The 13,077-nt window shown below is 43.3% G+C and overlaps 1 protein-coding gene and 1 pseudogene across 1 annotated transcript; one reads left to right on the top strand and one right to left on the bottom strand.

Moving 5' to 3' along the window:
- The first annotated feature begins 595 nt into the window (after positions 1-595).
- LOC149355871 (uncharacterized) lies at positions 596-3,800 on the top strand (annotated as a pseudogene).
- A 153-nt stretch (positions 3,801-3,953) lies between these two features.
- LOC149355870 (uncharacterized) lies at positions 3,954-5,645 on the bottom strand. The gene is made up of 3 exons (XM_089576211.1): positions 5,318-5,645; positions 4,441-4,632; positions 3,954-3,994 (listed from the first exon to the last, which is right to left on the bottom strand). Exons 1-3 carry the CDS (start codon positions 5,643-5,645, stop codon positions 3,954-3,956), a joined length of 561 nt encoding a protein of 186 aa, XP_089432337.1.
- Between the last annotated feature and the right edge of the window lie 7,432 nt (positions 5,646-13,077).

Raw genomic sequence — 13,077 nt, 5'->3', positions numbered from 1 at the left:
CAAATATGTAAAAACTTTAATTGGGAATGTTACGGTTACATCCAGAACGTGATGTTAAAATTATACTACCTTAAGTGGAAGCTTCGGATGCTTCAAGTAGCCCAAAACTATTAGCATTTGAAACTTTTTTCCAGCCCATCCTTATACCCCTGTCACGCTACCAAATTTAATGTCATTCGGATCGAATGGCATTCACACCTAATGCCATTAATCTGCTGCTACACGGGAACATTTAATGTCATTATGTTCAATACCGTAACAATATGATATTCGCCATCGAATGAGTTCACGAAACAAACTCGCATTCATCTCGAACCGATTGTATACTTTGGACGCCAGATACAGAGAAGAAGGTAGCAACACAAAAGAAATAAATCGGCGCTCGGGAGAAGTTAAAACCTTTTTCTTAATGAGTTCTACTAAAAAATATATTTTGGCGTGAAATTATTGGCATGGAAACGCTGTTGTGGAAAGCTAGTAATCTCGCTCTCTCGCCCGGATGTACACCACTTTTTCTTCGACGCTGTCCACCATATTTGGTGTGGGTTTGTTGTTGAATGTCGGCGTTCCACGTGCTATCTCTCGTACTGGTGCAATGGCTACGGTTGCGGCAGCTGCGGACCCAAAAAGGAAAGGAAAGGACACATTGGACTCCGGGTGAGACATTCGCCCCGATTAAGCGGTGGGAAGACCACTTGCAAGGTTTGAGAAGGGCGAAACCGAACATAAAAGTATATCAGCTGATTGTGGAAAAGCTGCTCGATGTTGGCATTGACAAGACTGTTAAGGAAATCAAAACGAAGATAGAAAACCTTGCAAACAAATACGGGTGAATGTATATTTCGTATAACAATCGATTTTAGTGCTACATCGGCGTACAAAAAAAAAAGTCTAGGCAGTGTTGCGTGCACGCTTCATGGTGTTCTAAACGCCGCCGTGGAAACGTTCGCCGTGGGCAGCTCTTTTTTACTGACTGCATGGCCCGCACCCTGGCGCGATTCGCCACAAAACTGCTTATTTTGCTACAAGGCAGTCTTGGTTGACTTCGGATATTTTCTTACCGAGGAGACAATTTGTGCAGCGGCGCAGGCTGATTAGCTAGCGCCAGATGTATTGACTTCTCATACGTCGGTCATGTGCTTTCAGCTTCGCGCCGCGAAGTATTGCATGCAACGAACACATTCTTTATTTCATGACCCTTCCGGCCTTAGGTCATTACTAGAGGTCAGATTTTTAGGCACTAAAAAGCACGTTTTAGGCGCCATAAATAGGCGGCTAAAATTGCATTTTAGGCACCTAACGGAGATAAATAGGCACTATAAACTTTATCAAAAGTGCACACAGTTCCGAACTTCAGCGCGCAATATCTGCCGTAAAATAAAGCAAAAACACAGCAGGAATGATTTGGGACCTTAAGCGAACATTAGAAGCCGTTTTTTTTAAGGCTGTCGCGCAACTTTTCGTACGATACACAGGCTTCAGCGGAGCAAAATGGACTGTTACCAACCCTTTTAAAACACTTTGGTATACCTCGAAACAAACAGTTCGCTTGTGGTGTACAAAATTAGAAACAATGAACACCTTCACAGGAGGCCATGTATTTAGAAATTGATAGAAACGTTGTCAATTCAAAGCATCTGACAAATGAGTTCAGTCTTCGCTTACACAGGAATTGAACTTATTTATTGCAGGCATACACGATGCTTCAACATTAATAAATATGTTGTCATTTGTGTAAACAGTGTTTTATAGTTTGTGGCTTCACGTGTCTGGAGCCGCGCGACTATCAAATGGTGCTTGCCATTAGAAGGGTCTGGAAACCATAAATACAAGATGCTAGAAAATGTTACACAAAGTGCTGCTTGATGCGGAATATGCCGAAAAGAATCGTAGTTGTGCACGGGCCTACGTACATCCACGAGGATCCATGGTAAAATAAACATCATCCATCTAGAAATCCCTGTTAAAGCTATGGAAGCAGTAGCAGAGAAGCACCATCTGGGGCACAAGGAGCGAAAATAAGGCAGGTTACCCAGGTAGAAATTTTAATCAGTTAAACTGTTTCCAGCAGGTTTATGGAACATTTTACAGTTGGTTTCAATTGGAACCAACTGGAATTAGTCGGACGAACCTATAACTTACTCCGTATACTTTCCGAAATGTGGTGCCATCCGGTCAACTACCACTTTAACAGCTAGTCATCAACAAGCTGCCACGATAAAATGGCAGAAAATAGGAAAAAGGTTGCTTCCATATTTTCGGCTGACGTGGTTGGTATTGTGTACACAGCCGGCGTAGGTGCAGTGTTCACCACAGCCAACTGACGAGGTCATCTAATGTTGCCACGTGTGTGTTCTACTCAAAACCGAAATGGATTCGGAAGCAAACAGAGTCTGAAAGAAAAACCACAGCGTATTTCAGGCCCCTTTTCTGTAAAATAGGGCATTTTAGGCATCGACGTCGGAAATAGGCATTTATAGGCACTGACACCCAAAATAGGCATTTATAGGCACTATAAAAAAGTATTAAACATATTGTCAACACCTAATTCGTGCTCATATGTAAAAATGGTGCGCCTACGAAGCGTTGAAAAAAATAGGCATTTGCCTAAAATCCGGTCTCTTGTCATTACAGAGGGCGGTGGGCTACAGTTGTCAGCACGCTTGCTTAGAACGCTTGAACACCGCGCTGTCGCACAAAGTGAACAGGTACTCGGTTAAAGAGAGATTGCTGGGGCTAGACCGAATGCACGTAGCCATAGCATTTGCAATGACAAGTGCACTGTGCCAGTTATGGAGCAGCAGTCGAAAAGTTCACTTTGTTTTTCAGCACAGTGCTTTAGGCAGGCATGTTGATTGCTGTGCATACAAAAAGTAGATAACAACGAAAAATAATTGAAGTGCAGACATAATTAGCTTATCTTTAGGTAACCTTTGCCGTTTCAGAGACATCAACAACAACAAAAAAAAGGTACCGGGCAGGGGCAAATTACATGGCCATACTACTGGGACATCCACAAGCTTTTGAACTCATTGCCGAAGAACAATCAGCAAGAAATGCTGGAAAGCGACGAGGTGAGGTGAGTTTGCATATCTTGGATAGTATGAATGTTGTAGCGACAGGTATGTGGTACTTCTGAATTGTCTTCTGTGCAGAATTACAGATGTTAGCAGTGACATTTTAACTAGCGAGAAATCCATGGTGTTGTGGAGTACGTTTATGTGCAAGCTTCTAGCACTGTACAACATTGACCAAAGACATTGAAAGTGAATATCAATACTATTTGTTGCAATATTATGTAGCACTGCATCTCGCCCTTTCGACAGTATATAATTAATATCGAGCTTGCTCCGGCAAAGGAATTGTGTGATGAAACTTTATTTTCATTTCAGATCATTCATCGGTTGGAGAGTGGCCACATAAGTTTAAAAGAGGAACCGCATGCAACCACCACCGTGGATGAAAATATTGAACACACTATCATGGGTGCCTCAGCAGGCCCTGGTGCCCGTGACGCTCTGCTGTCAACCTGTGACACAATAGAAAGTGAGACGATGGAGCCTTCTCAAGAAAATGCTAGAAGCCAGAGCTTACCATGGCCCCAGCAAAGGAGAAAGAGGCGATCGAACCGCAACCTGCTTGCGCAGCTCGTTGAGGAGCAGCGGCAGCTACGCCTCAGTACCGATAAACGCATACAAGGGGAACAGCAGTACCGCCAAAAACACATCTAGATGCTGGAGCAAGCTGCACAGCGTGAGAATGCGTTCCTGGCGTGCCTACAAGAAATATGTAAAAAATAAAGGTTGTGTGAGAATGAAAATACACATGTTTTCTCTTGTATACTAGCTGCAAGTAGCAAGATCATTCCGACTTTTTGCGCATAGTTCATGTCGTACTACTGTTTAGAACGCTGAGCATGGGGCCAGAAGCACTCTGCAAGTGCAGCTCGAACCTCATGCCCTGTCCCGCTGGACACAGTGGTGCTGTGTGAAGGCTGCTGGTAGAATGCATCAAAAGCATGTACAGCCTTTTTTAAAAGTAACCAGGCTGCATAGCTTGCTTCTCATTAGTATAGTATAGCCTTTACAGCTTTCTCTAAGGTTGAAAAGTTCTTTAAAGGTGAGGACAGGTGTTCTGCCTACCATACAGAGATTTAGAGCTTGAGGGCTAGCATAATAGTTTAAATATACGACTGAGAAGCAAAACCATGCAGCCTGGTTACTTTTGACAAAGACTGTACATCCTGCTCCCATTTCAGCTGCACAGTGTCTCTCAACGATTCACAAATGTTATGGAGAACACATGGTGCCCTGATTGCTTTCTTGGCATTGGGCAGCTTGCACGACATCCGCTGTATAATAAACCGGAAACGAGCCTTCAGTCTTCCGAACGCATTTTCAACTATGCGTCTTGTTTTGGAAAGGTTATAGTTGAAGGTACCTTTGGGGGTCCCTGGAGATGCGCTTGAGAATGGTTTGAGCAATGCTGATGCCAAAGGAAACGCCTGATCACACAGTATTACTGATGTCACCGCGGAACCTCCAATCATTGCCGCAGGTGATTTCAAGTGAGCACTTTCAATCAAGGTGCACAGCTTTGACCGTCCGTACACGTTGGCTTCGCGGCAGTGGCCTGGAGCGCCAATATTAATGTACCGAAAATGGTACTGGTGGTCCACCAAGGCCAGCAGTATTATGGTGTACCTCCAGAGAAGGAAAAAAAGCACAATTGTATGTCACCAGTCCAGTTTTCACCTACAGTCAGTCCTCATGGTGGCGTTTTCATCCACCAAATTACAGAACACACAGTCATGTTGGCAAACTGTGTGTCTTCCAAACTACTGGTAAAGAGATAAGCAAAACACCTAAGCTGATAAACTGGTAGAAAGATAAACACATTAGCAGCTACTGAGAACAAAACCCTCATGAAGCATGTGAGCCATCCGCAATGGGCTTTTGCTTGCAAGTCTCAAAACTTCTTTGTTCAGCCACAAATGGCCACGCATCGCAGCTGAGTGATTATTTGCACTTCATTACATGTGGCAGACACAGAAAAAATGCATATTGAGGTCTCGGATATAGCCCGTCAGAGCTCCCGTTAAAAGGCAAATGAACTTGTATAACTGACGGAACACAGCTTTTTGCATCTTTGATATGAAAGTGCTGCATTTGATAGTGACTATTGGTAGGGATTCTTTTATAACCATCGAAGGCGATGCACATGATGATAGTTGTATAATACTGCGAGTAATGAAAAGTCACTTTTATGATTTATGCCGTCATAAATGTGACTAAAAGCACATCATAAAAGCACTTACCAGCCCTGGCAGTTATGATAGTCAATTGCGTTGTGTTTTGGTGGGGACACCGGAAAGTGACATCCGTCTCAAGAGCGCCAATCCCTTGCGGAAAGCCGGTGAAGGCAACCAATTCCTTCATGTGCTCCTTTAGTTCGCTACGGCGGACCATTCGCAGCCACTCGCCTTCGAGGAGGTCGAGCACAGCTTGGCAAAACTCTCTCAACACCACGTTCACTGTGGAACGACCAACGCCGAAAAGATGTGCAATAGTCCTGTCTTCTGCACAGGAGCACAACCGGTAAAGCCCAATGGCCACTCTATTCTCCACAGAGAGGGGCTCCTTCATCCTCGTCGTTTCTTTCAGCGAAGAGACTTTGCAGGACTTGTTTCAAGTTACTCGCCCCTAGATGTGGCAGTGTATCTTCAAACTAGCGTTCATTCCTTCGGAACGCCCAGCGTTCTCGATGAATTGTGGCTTCGTTAGCTACCACAGTCGCAATCGTACAAGAATTTGCCAGAAATTGTAGCTCCAAGCTCCTGATGACTTTCAATTGAGCCTCAATCGCCATTTGTATTCTCCTCTCTTCACTTTTGCTTTTTGCTCGGAGATACATATACATTGCAATCAAGCGCGTGATATTTTCTTTTTCATTTGCATACCGAGTGTCTCCACCTTGCTCCGCCATGTCAGCCTTATATTTTTTTACCTGATCGTCATTGCTATCATTTGCGAATGACATTATTTTTTACTGCGTAGCACGAGAAGAAACCGAATGTCATTGGATCCATTGAATGTCATTCGATTCGAATGACATTAAATTTGTTAGTGTGACAGGGGTATTAGTTACGCAAATGCCAACTGGGATCCTTTCATAGGGGTTAACTATCCCAAAGGAGAACGGGTGCAGAGTAAGGCCGTTAGGTTTATTTTTAATAAATATGGAACTGCTTCTATTTCTGAGCTCATTACAAAAGCGGGGCTAGGGCGAATTTATGAAATAGAATTTTTCTTTTAGGTTTCATGTTTAAAATAATTGAGGGCCAAATAATTTTTTATAGTCCACAGCATATCACTTTTTCGTCCGGCTATGCTACAAGAAGCCTCCACGCCGTCACTGCTCCCTTTTCATGTCAGAAACATTGTACTTAAATACTCTTGCTTTCCACGCACTCTAGTAGATTCAAAAACTAGATAATGATCTAATCAAACTTATCGGTATTGACTAATTCTTATTTTTGATTCACCCTTTGTAACTCCTCTTCTATATTCTTGGCTTGTATAACTTGATCATAATCGCTCCTTATAGATTTTAAATTTGCGTATTTTAGATATTAATTCCTCCGGTTGAACTGTAAATGTGGTGTTACTGCTGTATTTTTACCTTGTCATTGTAACTGTAATTTCCACCCTGCAACAACCCAATTTGATGACTCTGATGCGGTTAGCAGTTCGAAAATAAATACAAAATGCCTTCTTTGTTATTTTTGGTGCCTTTGATAGTTGTGATGTGCCCGCGCGAGGAAAAATATATATACTGCTTTGATTTTTTTTCCATCTGCTCGCCTTGTTGCACAAATGAAAGAATGCCGGCACTAAATCTCAGCAGTTCTTCGTTGAAGCAGGATGAGAGAAGGCGTAACTTCGTCATCTGTAAGCCGAGTGTATGCAGCGCATTCAGAGTACACGTTGGAAGATAAATATGAATATGTAAAATGGAACTTTTCAGTGGCTAAAGAGCAAGAGCCAAACGCCGCCCTCACTGTTTATGAGCAGCAAAATCAAGCAGCGCGTCTAGCCCTCTCAGGGCTGCCGGAAAATGGCATTACGCGGTAAGATATTAAGCAACAAAAGCGAATTCAGTTCTGCTCGCCGGCTTTGCCATGAAAACATAGTACGGAAGGATTTATCGAATGCCGTTTTATACGTAATGTATTCGTTTTATCGGCGGCCATTTCACCTAACTGCTTACGTTTGTGTCATGAAAAACAGTGCTTTCGGCCGCCTCCTTTGCGTTTAGTAATTTCCGCTCGCTTCCTTTTTTTCGTTAGGGCTGTGTACCTTCTTATACCTGAACTTTTCCAGTGCCTAACCTAGCTAATTTAAGATTGCCTAGATATCAAAGAAGCCAACCGTTAGTGAAACTAAGGAAAGCATAGGGTAATGTCATTATCATTTTTGGACTGTGATGTTAATAATGAGAAATTAATAGTGTAATTTTTTTATGGATGACCTAGGTAAGGCCTGGCTGACCTGTGGCGCACCTTTGGTACTTACACAATCTTAGGCCTGTTGCATGCTGAACTCATCGTTATAGGTGGAAACCGCTCGGTATGTTTAAACCAGCTTGCAGGCGTGCCCCTTTCCTATGCAGTGGTTGGAAACTGATCATAAACTTAGGGATGATTTAATATTCTTAAAAAGTAACTTTTGCCAAATTGATTCGGTGAAACAGCCTTCGATGCGCAACAAACCTTCTGAACTGGCGACGCTTTCGGAGGGTCCCACGATGCGAGCGTTTCCGGCCGAGCAGCAAATCAGGTGCCGACCAACATTTTTTATCCCATGTTTGGGCAGATAGCCTTACCCGCTTACGCAAACCCAATCCAACAACATTATCTGATGGAACGGTAGAAGCCGTCGCCGGAATGTTAATCACCGGTCAAATAACGGAAATCAGCCCCAGGAGAGGGAGAAGTTGTGATTCTGTCGTGAGCTACCAAGCTATTTACCGACGAGAAAATTGTTGCAGAACACGAACGTGCGAACCCATCTCATCTCTCATTTTTCTCGTTACCAAATCAATTGCTTCTAGCGTTGTTTAGATGTGAGCGCCTTTGACTGCTCCCATTGTGTGCTATGCATATACTTGCATTCAATGAGAAGTTAACCTCTTGCGCTGCTTCCGGGAACGCGCCTAGGCCCGGCCCGGGCCAGGCCTCCCGTCAAGCTTGTCGGGCTGACACTGGGCTCAGTTAAGCTATAATTTAGCGGGCATGAGCCATGCCTGGGTTCGACTCGGTCTTTGAGCATCGGGCTAGGGACGGGCCTGGGTCTGAAAATGGCACCTGTCTAGTGCTCCAGACTGTACAGTTGAATGGCTGGCGTAAGCTTGGACGTAAACGCTTTCACCCTGTTCGTGAGCGGAGCTTTTCGCGAGGAATCTTTTCAGTAAATATGACATAACAAAGATAATTCACCTATATAAATACCGTCTCACAGTGAAATTTAAATCTTATGTACAGAAAAATCTAATCTTCAAACTTTCTCACTACTGGCACGCTAGACTAAAATAAAAAAAACAACACAAAAAATCTATGCGGGAACATAGGGACGGCCTGCGGGGCGCATTTTACAGTGACAGCTATCTTGGCGACCGCCAAAGGAATGCGTTGTCTGTTCGCACCGCTTCACGCACCTTGTGCCGCAGGCGAGTGAACGTGCTGAGTTTTCGTCGAGTGAGCTTTGTTGGATCACGATGTCAAAACATGTGGCGGCGCTGGAAGACCGGAGTGAGAACGACATTTTGTATTCGGGACTCTGAACCACACTGCAATAAAGACATTGTTGTCGCATGGTTGCAATGTCCTCGCAGCCTAGCCCTCACCCTCGCAGTCCGTCGGCAACTGACTGCAGCAGGGGCCGGAGTTTGAGCTGCAGTCTTTTCCAGGCAGTGGGTTTCGGGCGCTTCAGCGCCCTCTCTCATGCGGGCGCGCGGCACCGCCGAGGCTCCCACATATGTATCAGGGGCGGTCGCACAGAAGCAGGTTGCGTTCTACCCCTTGCCAAGCGAAGGAAGACCCGAAGACACTGGAAACAGCGTGCAAGCTTGACAGCTTACAGGGCGTTTTTCTGCTACCCTTTCCAAGTTGTGAGAGAGGCGGGAGATGTAGGGCATCACCTCAAATTATTTTGTTTTCTTTCCTTGCATGGCACTGGTGGTAACGGGTCCCGCCACTTTCCTGCGGAATTTCTTTGGCAGGATCTCCGCTACGCAGTAAGCATAGGCACAAGGAAACCTTCATTCTTTAGGCGCTCAACTTGGTGGCTAGAGTGCAACTCCGTGGGAGCGAGGCCCTTGAAAGCGCGTGTTTGAAAGTGGGTGAATCGATTCCTCGTTTCACGAGTTTAGAATTCGAAGAATGAAATGGTGAAAGAGCTTTGATCAGACGCGCCATGTGGACCCTACAGATGTGCCTTGTCCCTTTTGAAATGCAGCCTTAGCTAAGAAATCTGGAATTACTCATGTGGAAGTTCAAAGGTAAAATTAAAAATACTTGAAAACAACAAAATCATTCCAAGACCGTGTCAGCATTGAAATGAATGTTGCATTTGGTAATTGTAAACAGGACATGGAAGTCGTCAACTTGAAGCTTTAACTACGGGATTGTAACTGAGATTTGATTTATTACGTGTTCAGGTTTAGCTAAAAAAAATTGGCATAAAACAGGCGCAGTGCACAAACCAACAAAGGCCGGCTTTTTGGCAGAAAATGTCCCATTAACAATAATATTAATGTTGGTCAAATTTTTAGGGGAATCTCCAAGGTGGCATAGGTTTGCTATAAGGGGTGGATGCCAATGAGTAATTACTACCTTATTATAACATTAATAATAAATTATTTTATTTTCACCTCTAATCACCAATTAATTATCTTCGTCAGTGAAGCACGACTGTGCTTTTGTGCGGCACAGGCAGCCAAAGGCTCTGGCATAAAGACTCTGGCATGTAATAATAATCAAATCATATCACTTTTTGGCAACCGATAAATGCAGACATTTCGCCTCCATGGAATGCAAAGAAAAGTAATCTATGTACAGAGGACAAAACACTTGTCTAGAACGCGTTCTGGACGCCTTTCTAGCTGAACACGCGATATCTAGCGAGAACGTTTGATTAAAAATGGTCTCGACGTAATCATGTGCAGTTAAACACATATGATTTCATCGTCATTTATTGCCTTCCTGCTACCAGCGCCTTTGGGATCTGCGGAAAACATAGCTCGGTCATGCTAGACATGTGTTTTTCCCTCTGCACATTGTCAACAGCAGAACAAAATCATAAGTCCGCTTTCACTGAATATAGCAAGGTCTAAATATAATACATTTGCCGACGATTAAAAAAAAAATGCATATTTGGTTTTTCTGAGTGAGCGTATTTTGAGGTTATCTTCGGCTAGGTAATTAAAAAACGTACAACACGTGAAATTTGTTCCCTTACGCTGTGTAAATTCCTGGTACCGTAAAATGTTACTTTTCCTCAAGTCGGACTTCTTATTTTGAAAGTTTGATTCCTACAAAGCTTAACATATATTACATAATCTTATAATTGTTCTGCGCTAATATTCATAATTTTTAGAAATTTTTCAAATAGTGCAATGCTGAGACAGACTATAATTTTTGTTTACCGCGGGTTTAATTGTTATTTTATTAATTTTCTATCAGGTCGCAAAACAGATACCAAACATTGTATTGCCATACCTAAATACAAGTTATCAAATTGATTTATACACTATTTGTCTCAATTAAACATTCATGCATCCTTATATATGGTTCAGCTGAGTATATACAACAGGATAGCTAAGCGGGCGAGTTGGTGGTACATTATGCAAAAAACAGCGCGAACAAACGGGGACGAAAGGAAGAATACAGAGGAACAAGCGCTGACTCTCAACGAAAGTTTAATCACACGAAAAACGCTTATAAAAGGAAACAGAAAACAAAAAAAACACCAAAACCAGAACGCACGCGCTACTAAGTGATATCCAGATATGCAACCTCACAGTCACGCAGGAGCAGGGATGGTTTGCTGACACACAATCTTGCTTTCTTTGCCATATTATACGCCTCGATGATTTCCCTTGTCAACTGGTCAGGGTGTTTGTACAAAATGTCAGTATAATGCAAGGACAGAAAACAGGATTGACACTCTCGGCAATGATCAACTAGATTAGTGGAGCGATTGGATTCTAATGAATTGAGATGTTCTCCGAATGGTGTGTTAATACAACGACTCGTTGTATTAAAACACGAGTAGTGCAATCAAGAATGTGGAGAAACCTCATGAAGACTGCATGAAGTTGATGGGTAGTAAACTGAAGAACAAACGGTAGGAGAAATGGGAAATTAAACTCAAGAACAAACTGCACTTCATAAAGTTCACCTTGGGAGAATAGAAGTCATGCAGATACCTAGAAAGTTTAAATTAAGTAGTCTCATATCGTTTTCGGATAGGACATGCACATCTGACACACAATCTCTAACTGACAAAAAAGGCACACCTCTTCGTGAAAAATGAGGAAACGGGCTCACACTAATCGATCTCTTATTCTCATGCAGAAAGCTAAAAAAACTCCGGAAAAATATTCTACTGCATTCTACAACCACCACATCCATTTTCATTCAATTCTACTCTTAAGTGAAAATGCGCTTCTACTCTTAGATGACAATGTACTTGTTGATCAGTCGCGTGCTGGTAGGTTTTGAAGGAATGCGAATATCTTAAACAAATTCTACTTCACTTAATATAACAAAAAGGCATTTCAATCTTTTGTTTTGCTCATGATAGCCTTAGATGCTCTGTGCCGTAAAACGCAACACAACACAATACAAATTCTCAGGCCTCGAACTCTGACCTGAGCTATGACTCGGTTATAGCTAGCTCAGCCCCGTGACACCCGGGAAGGGCTTCCACTGCGTTTTTCTTACGCATGTAACTTTGGACGCTCGTTAGCATGACGGACTCTGTGCAAAAGGTTGTAGCTTTTGTCGGGTGTGATTAGGTAGAGACGAGTGGATAGGCGCTCGAATGGGCGCGTGCGCATGGGTATGCTGCTTGTTCTACGACTGGATGCGATTGCGCTGTCGATCAAATATTTATTATCTGTGTGCAGTATGCCAAATGTCCTCTTAAATTGGGAGGTACTCTTAGATGCGTGTAAGTAAACGTTTCTTCTTGCCACCTGTCATATTCAGGTGGCAACATCGGCACTTGAGCTAGACACTGAGTTTCACAGGGCTGACTGAATTCTTTCGACAGTTTGCTTTCCACGGAGTCAACGCCAGAAGAAAGCAACTGACCAAGGATTTTTTTTTGTTATTTTAAGCAGCACGAATTAATGCAAATGCGCTCAATAGTGCACTCGGTAATAATTTGAGGCGGGATACAGTTTTAGAATTGAGCTCATGAGATGCCCTGAATTGTTGTCCGGTAGAGGATATTATCCATCCTCACTGGTTAAAACCAGTAGGAGCAAGAGCAGAGTAAAGGCTTGGCAGTAAGAGCAAAATACTTGGTACAGCTGTTGTACCATATTGGGGGATTCCCCTGTGAGAAAACGTTGGACCAACGCACATTTGCGTTTCGAATCTTTTTCAGTTCACGCTTTAACAGGTTTCATGCCCTGCGAAATGCTGTGCTACCTTCAATCGCGTAGTTCGCCTGCTCCACCGCAACCGTGGAAATGGATGGACGGGGGAGTTTACGAGCGCAACCAAAGAAATTACGCAATGTGTGCACTCGAGGGGAACGTTGCATAACCATCCTTTGCCACGAAGCGCACTTGCATCAAACTGTCGATCCTTCAAGCGATTAACAAATGTCTACCTTGCCTGCTTGACTGTATTTATTTTCAATATAAGCGAAAGTGACTGAGGCTGCTATAAGCCACGCTAAACAGATTTTTAATTTTTTATTCCGCAGCTGCAGAACCTTGCTCCAAAGAACGGTTGCCTGAAACGACGCCACGTACGGTGATTTTGAATCACCCGCCGCAGTGAAA

Source organism: Amblyomma mixtum, chromosome 3, assembly GCF_055824585.1.
Source record: "Amblyomma mixtum isolate Tamu chromosome 3, ASM5582458v1, whole genome shotgun sequence".
NCBI classification, from domain to species: domain Eukaryota; kingdom Metazoa; phylum Arthropoda; class Arachnida; order Ixodida; family Ixodidae; genus Amblyomma; species Amblyomma mixtum.
The sequence above is the reverse complement of the archived record's forward strand: the minus strand, read 5'-3'. Positions and strand labels throughout refer to the sequence as shown.

Excerpts from the sequence above, each read along its gene's own strand:
- LOC149355870 (XM_089576211.1), bottom strand. The coding sequence starts at position 5,645 with ATGAAGGAGCCCCTCTCTGTGGAGAATAGAGTGGCCATTGGGCTTTAC. Across the intron at positions 4,633-5,317 it reads TATCATAACTGCCAGGGCTG|GCCACTGCCGCGAAGCCAAC; the intron begins GTAAGTGCTTTT and ends TTGGCGCTCCAG. Across the intron at positions 3,995-4,440 it reads ATCTCCAGGGACCCCCAAAG|CCTTCACACAGCACCACTGT; the intron begins GTACCTTCAACT and ends TTCTACCAGCAG.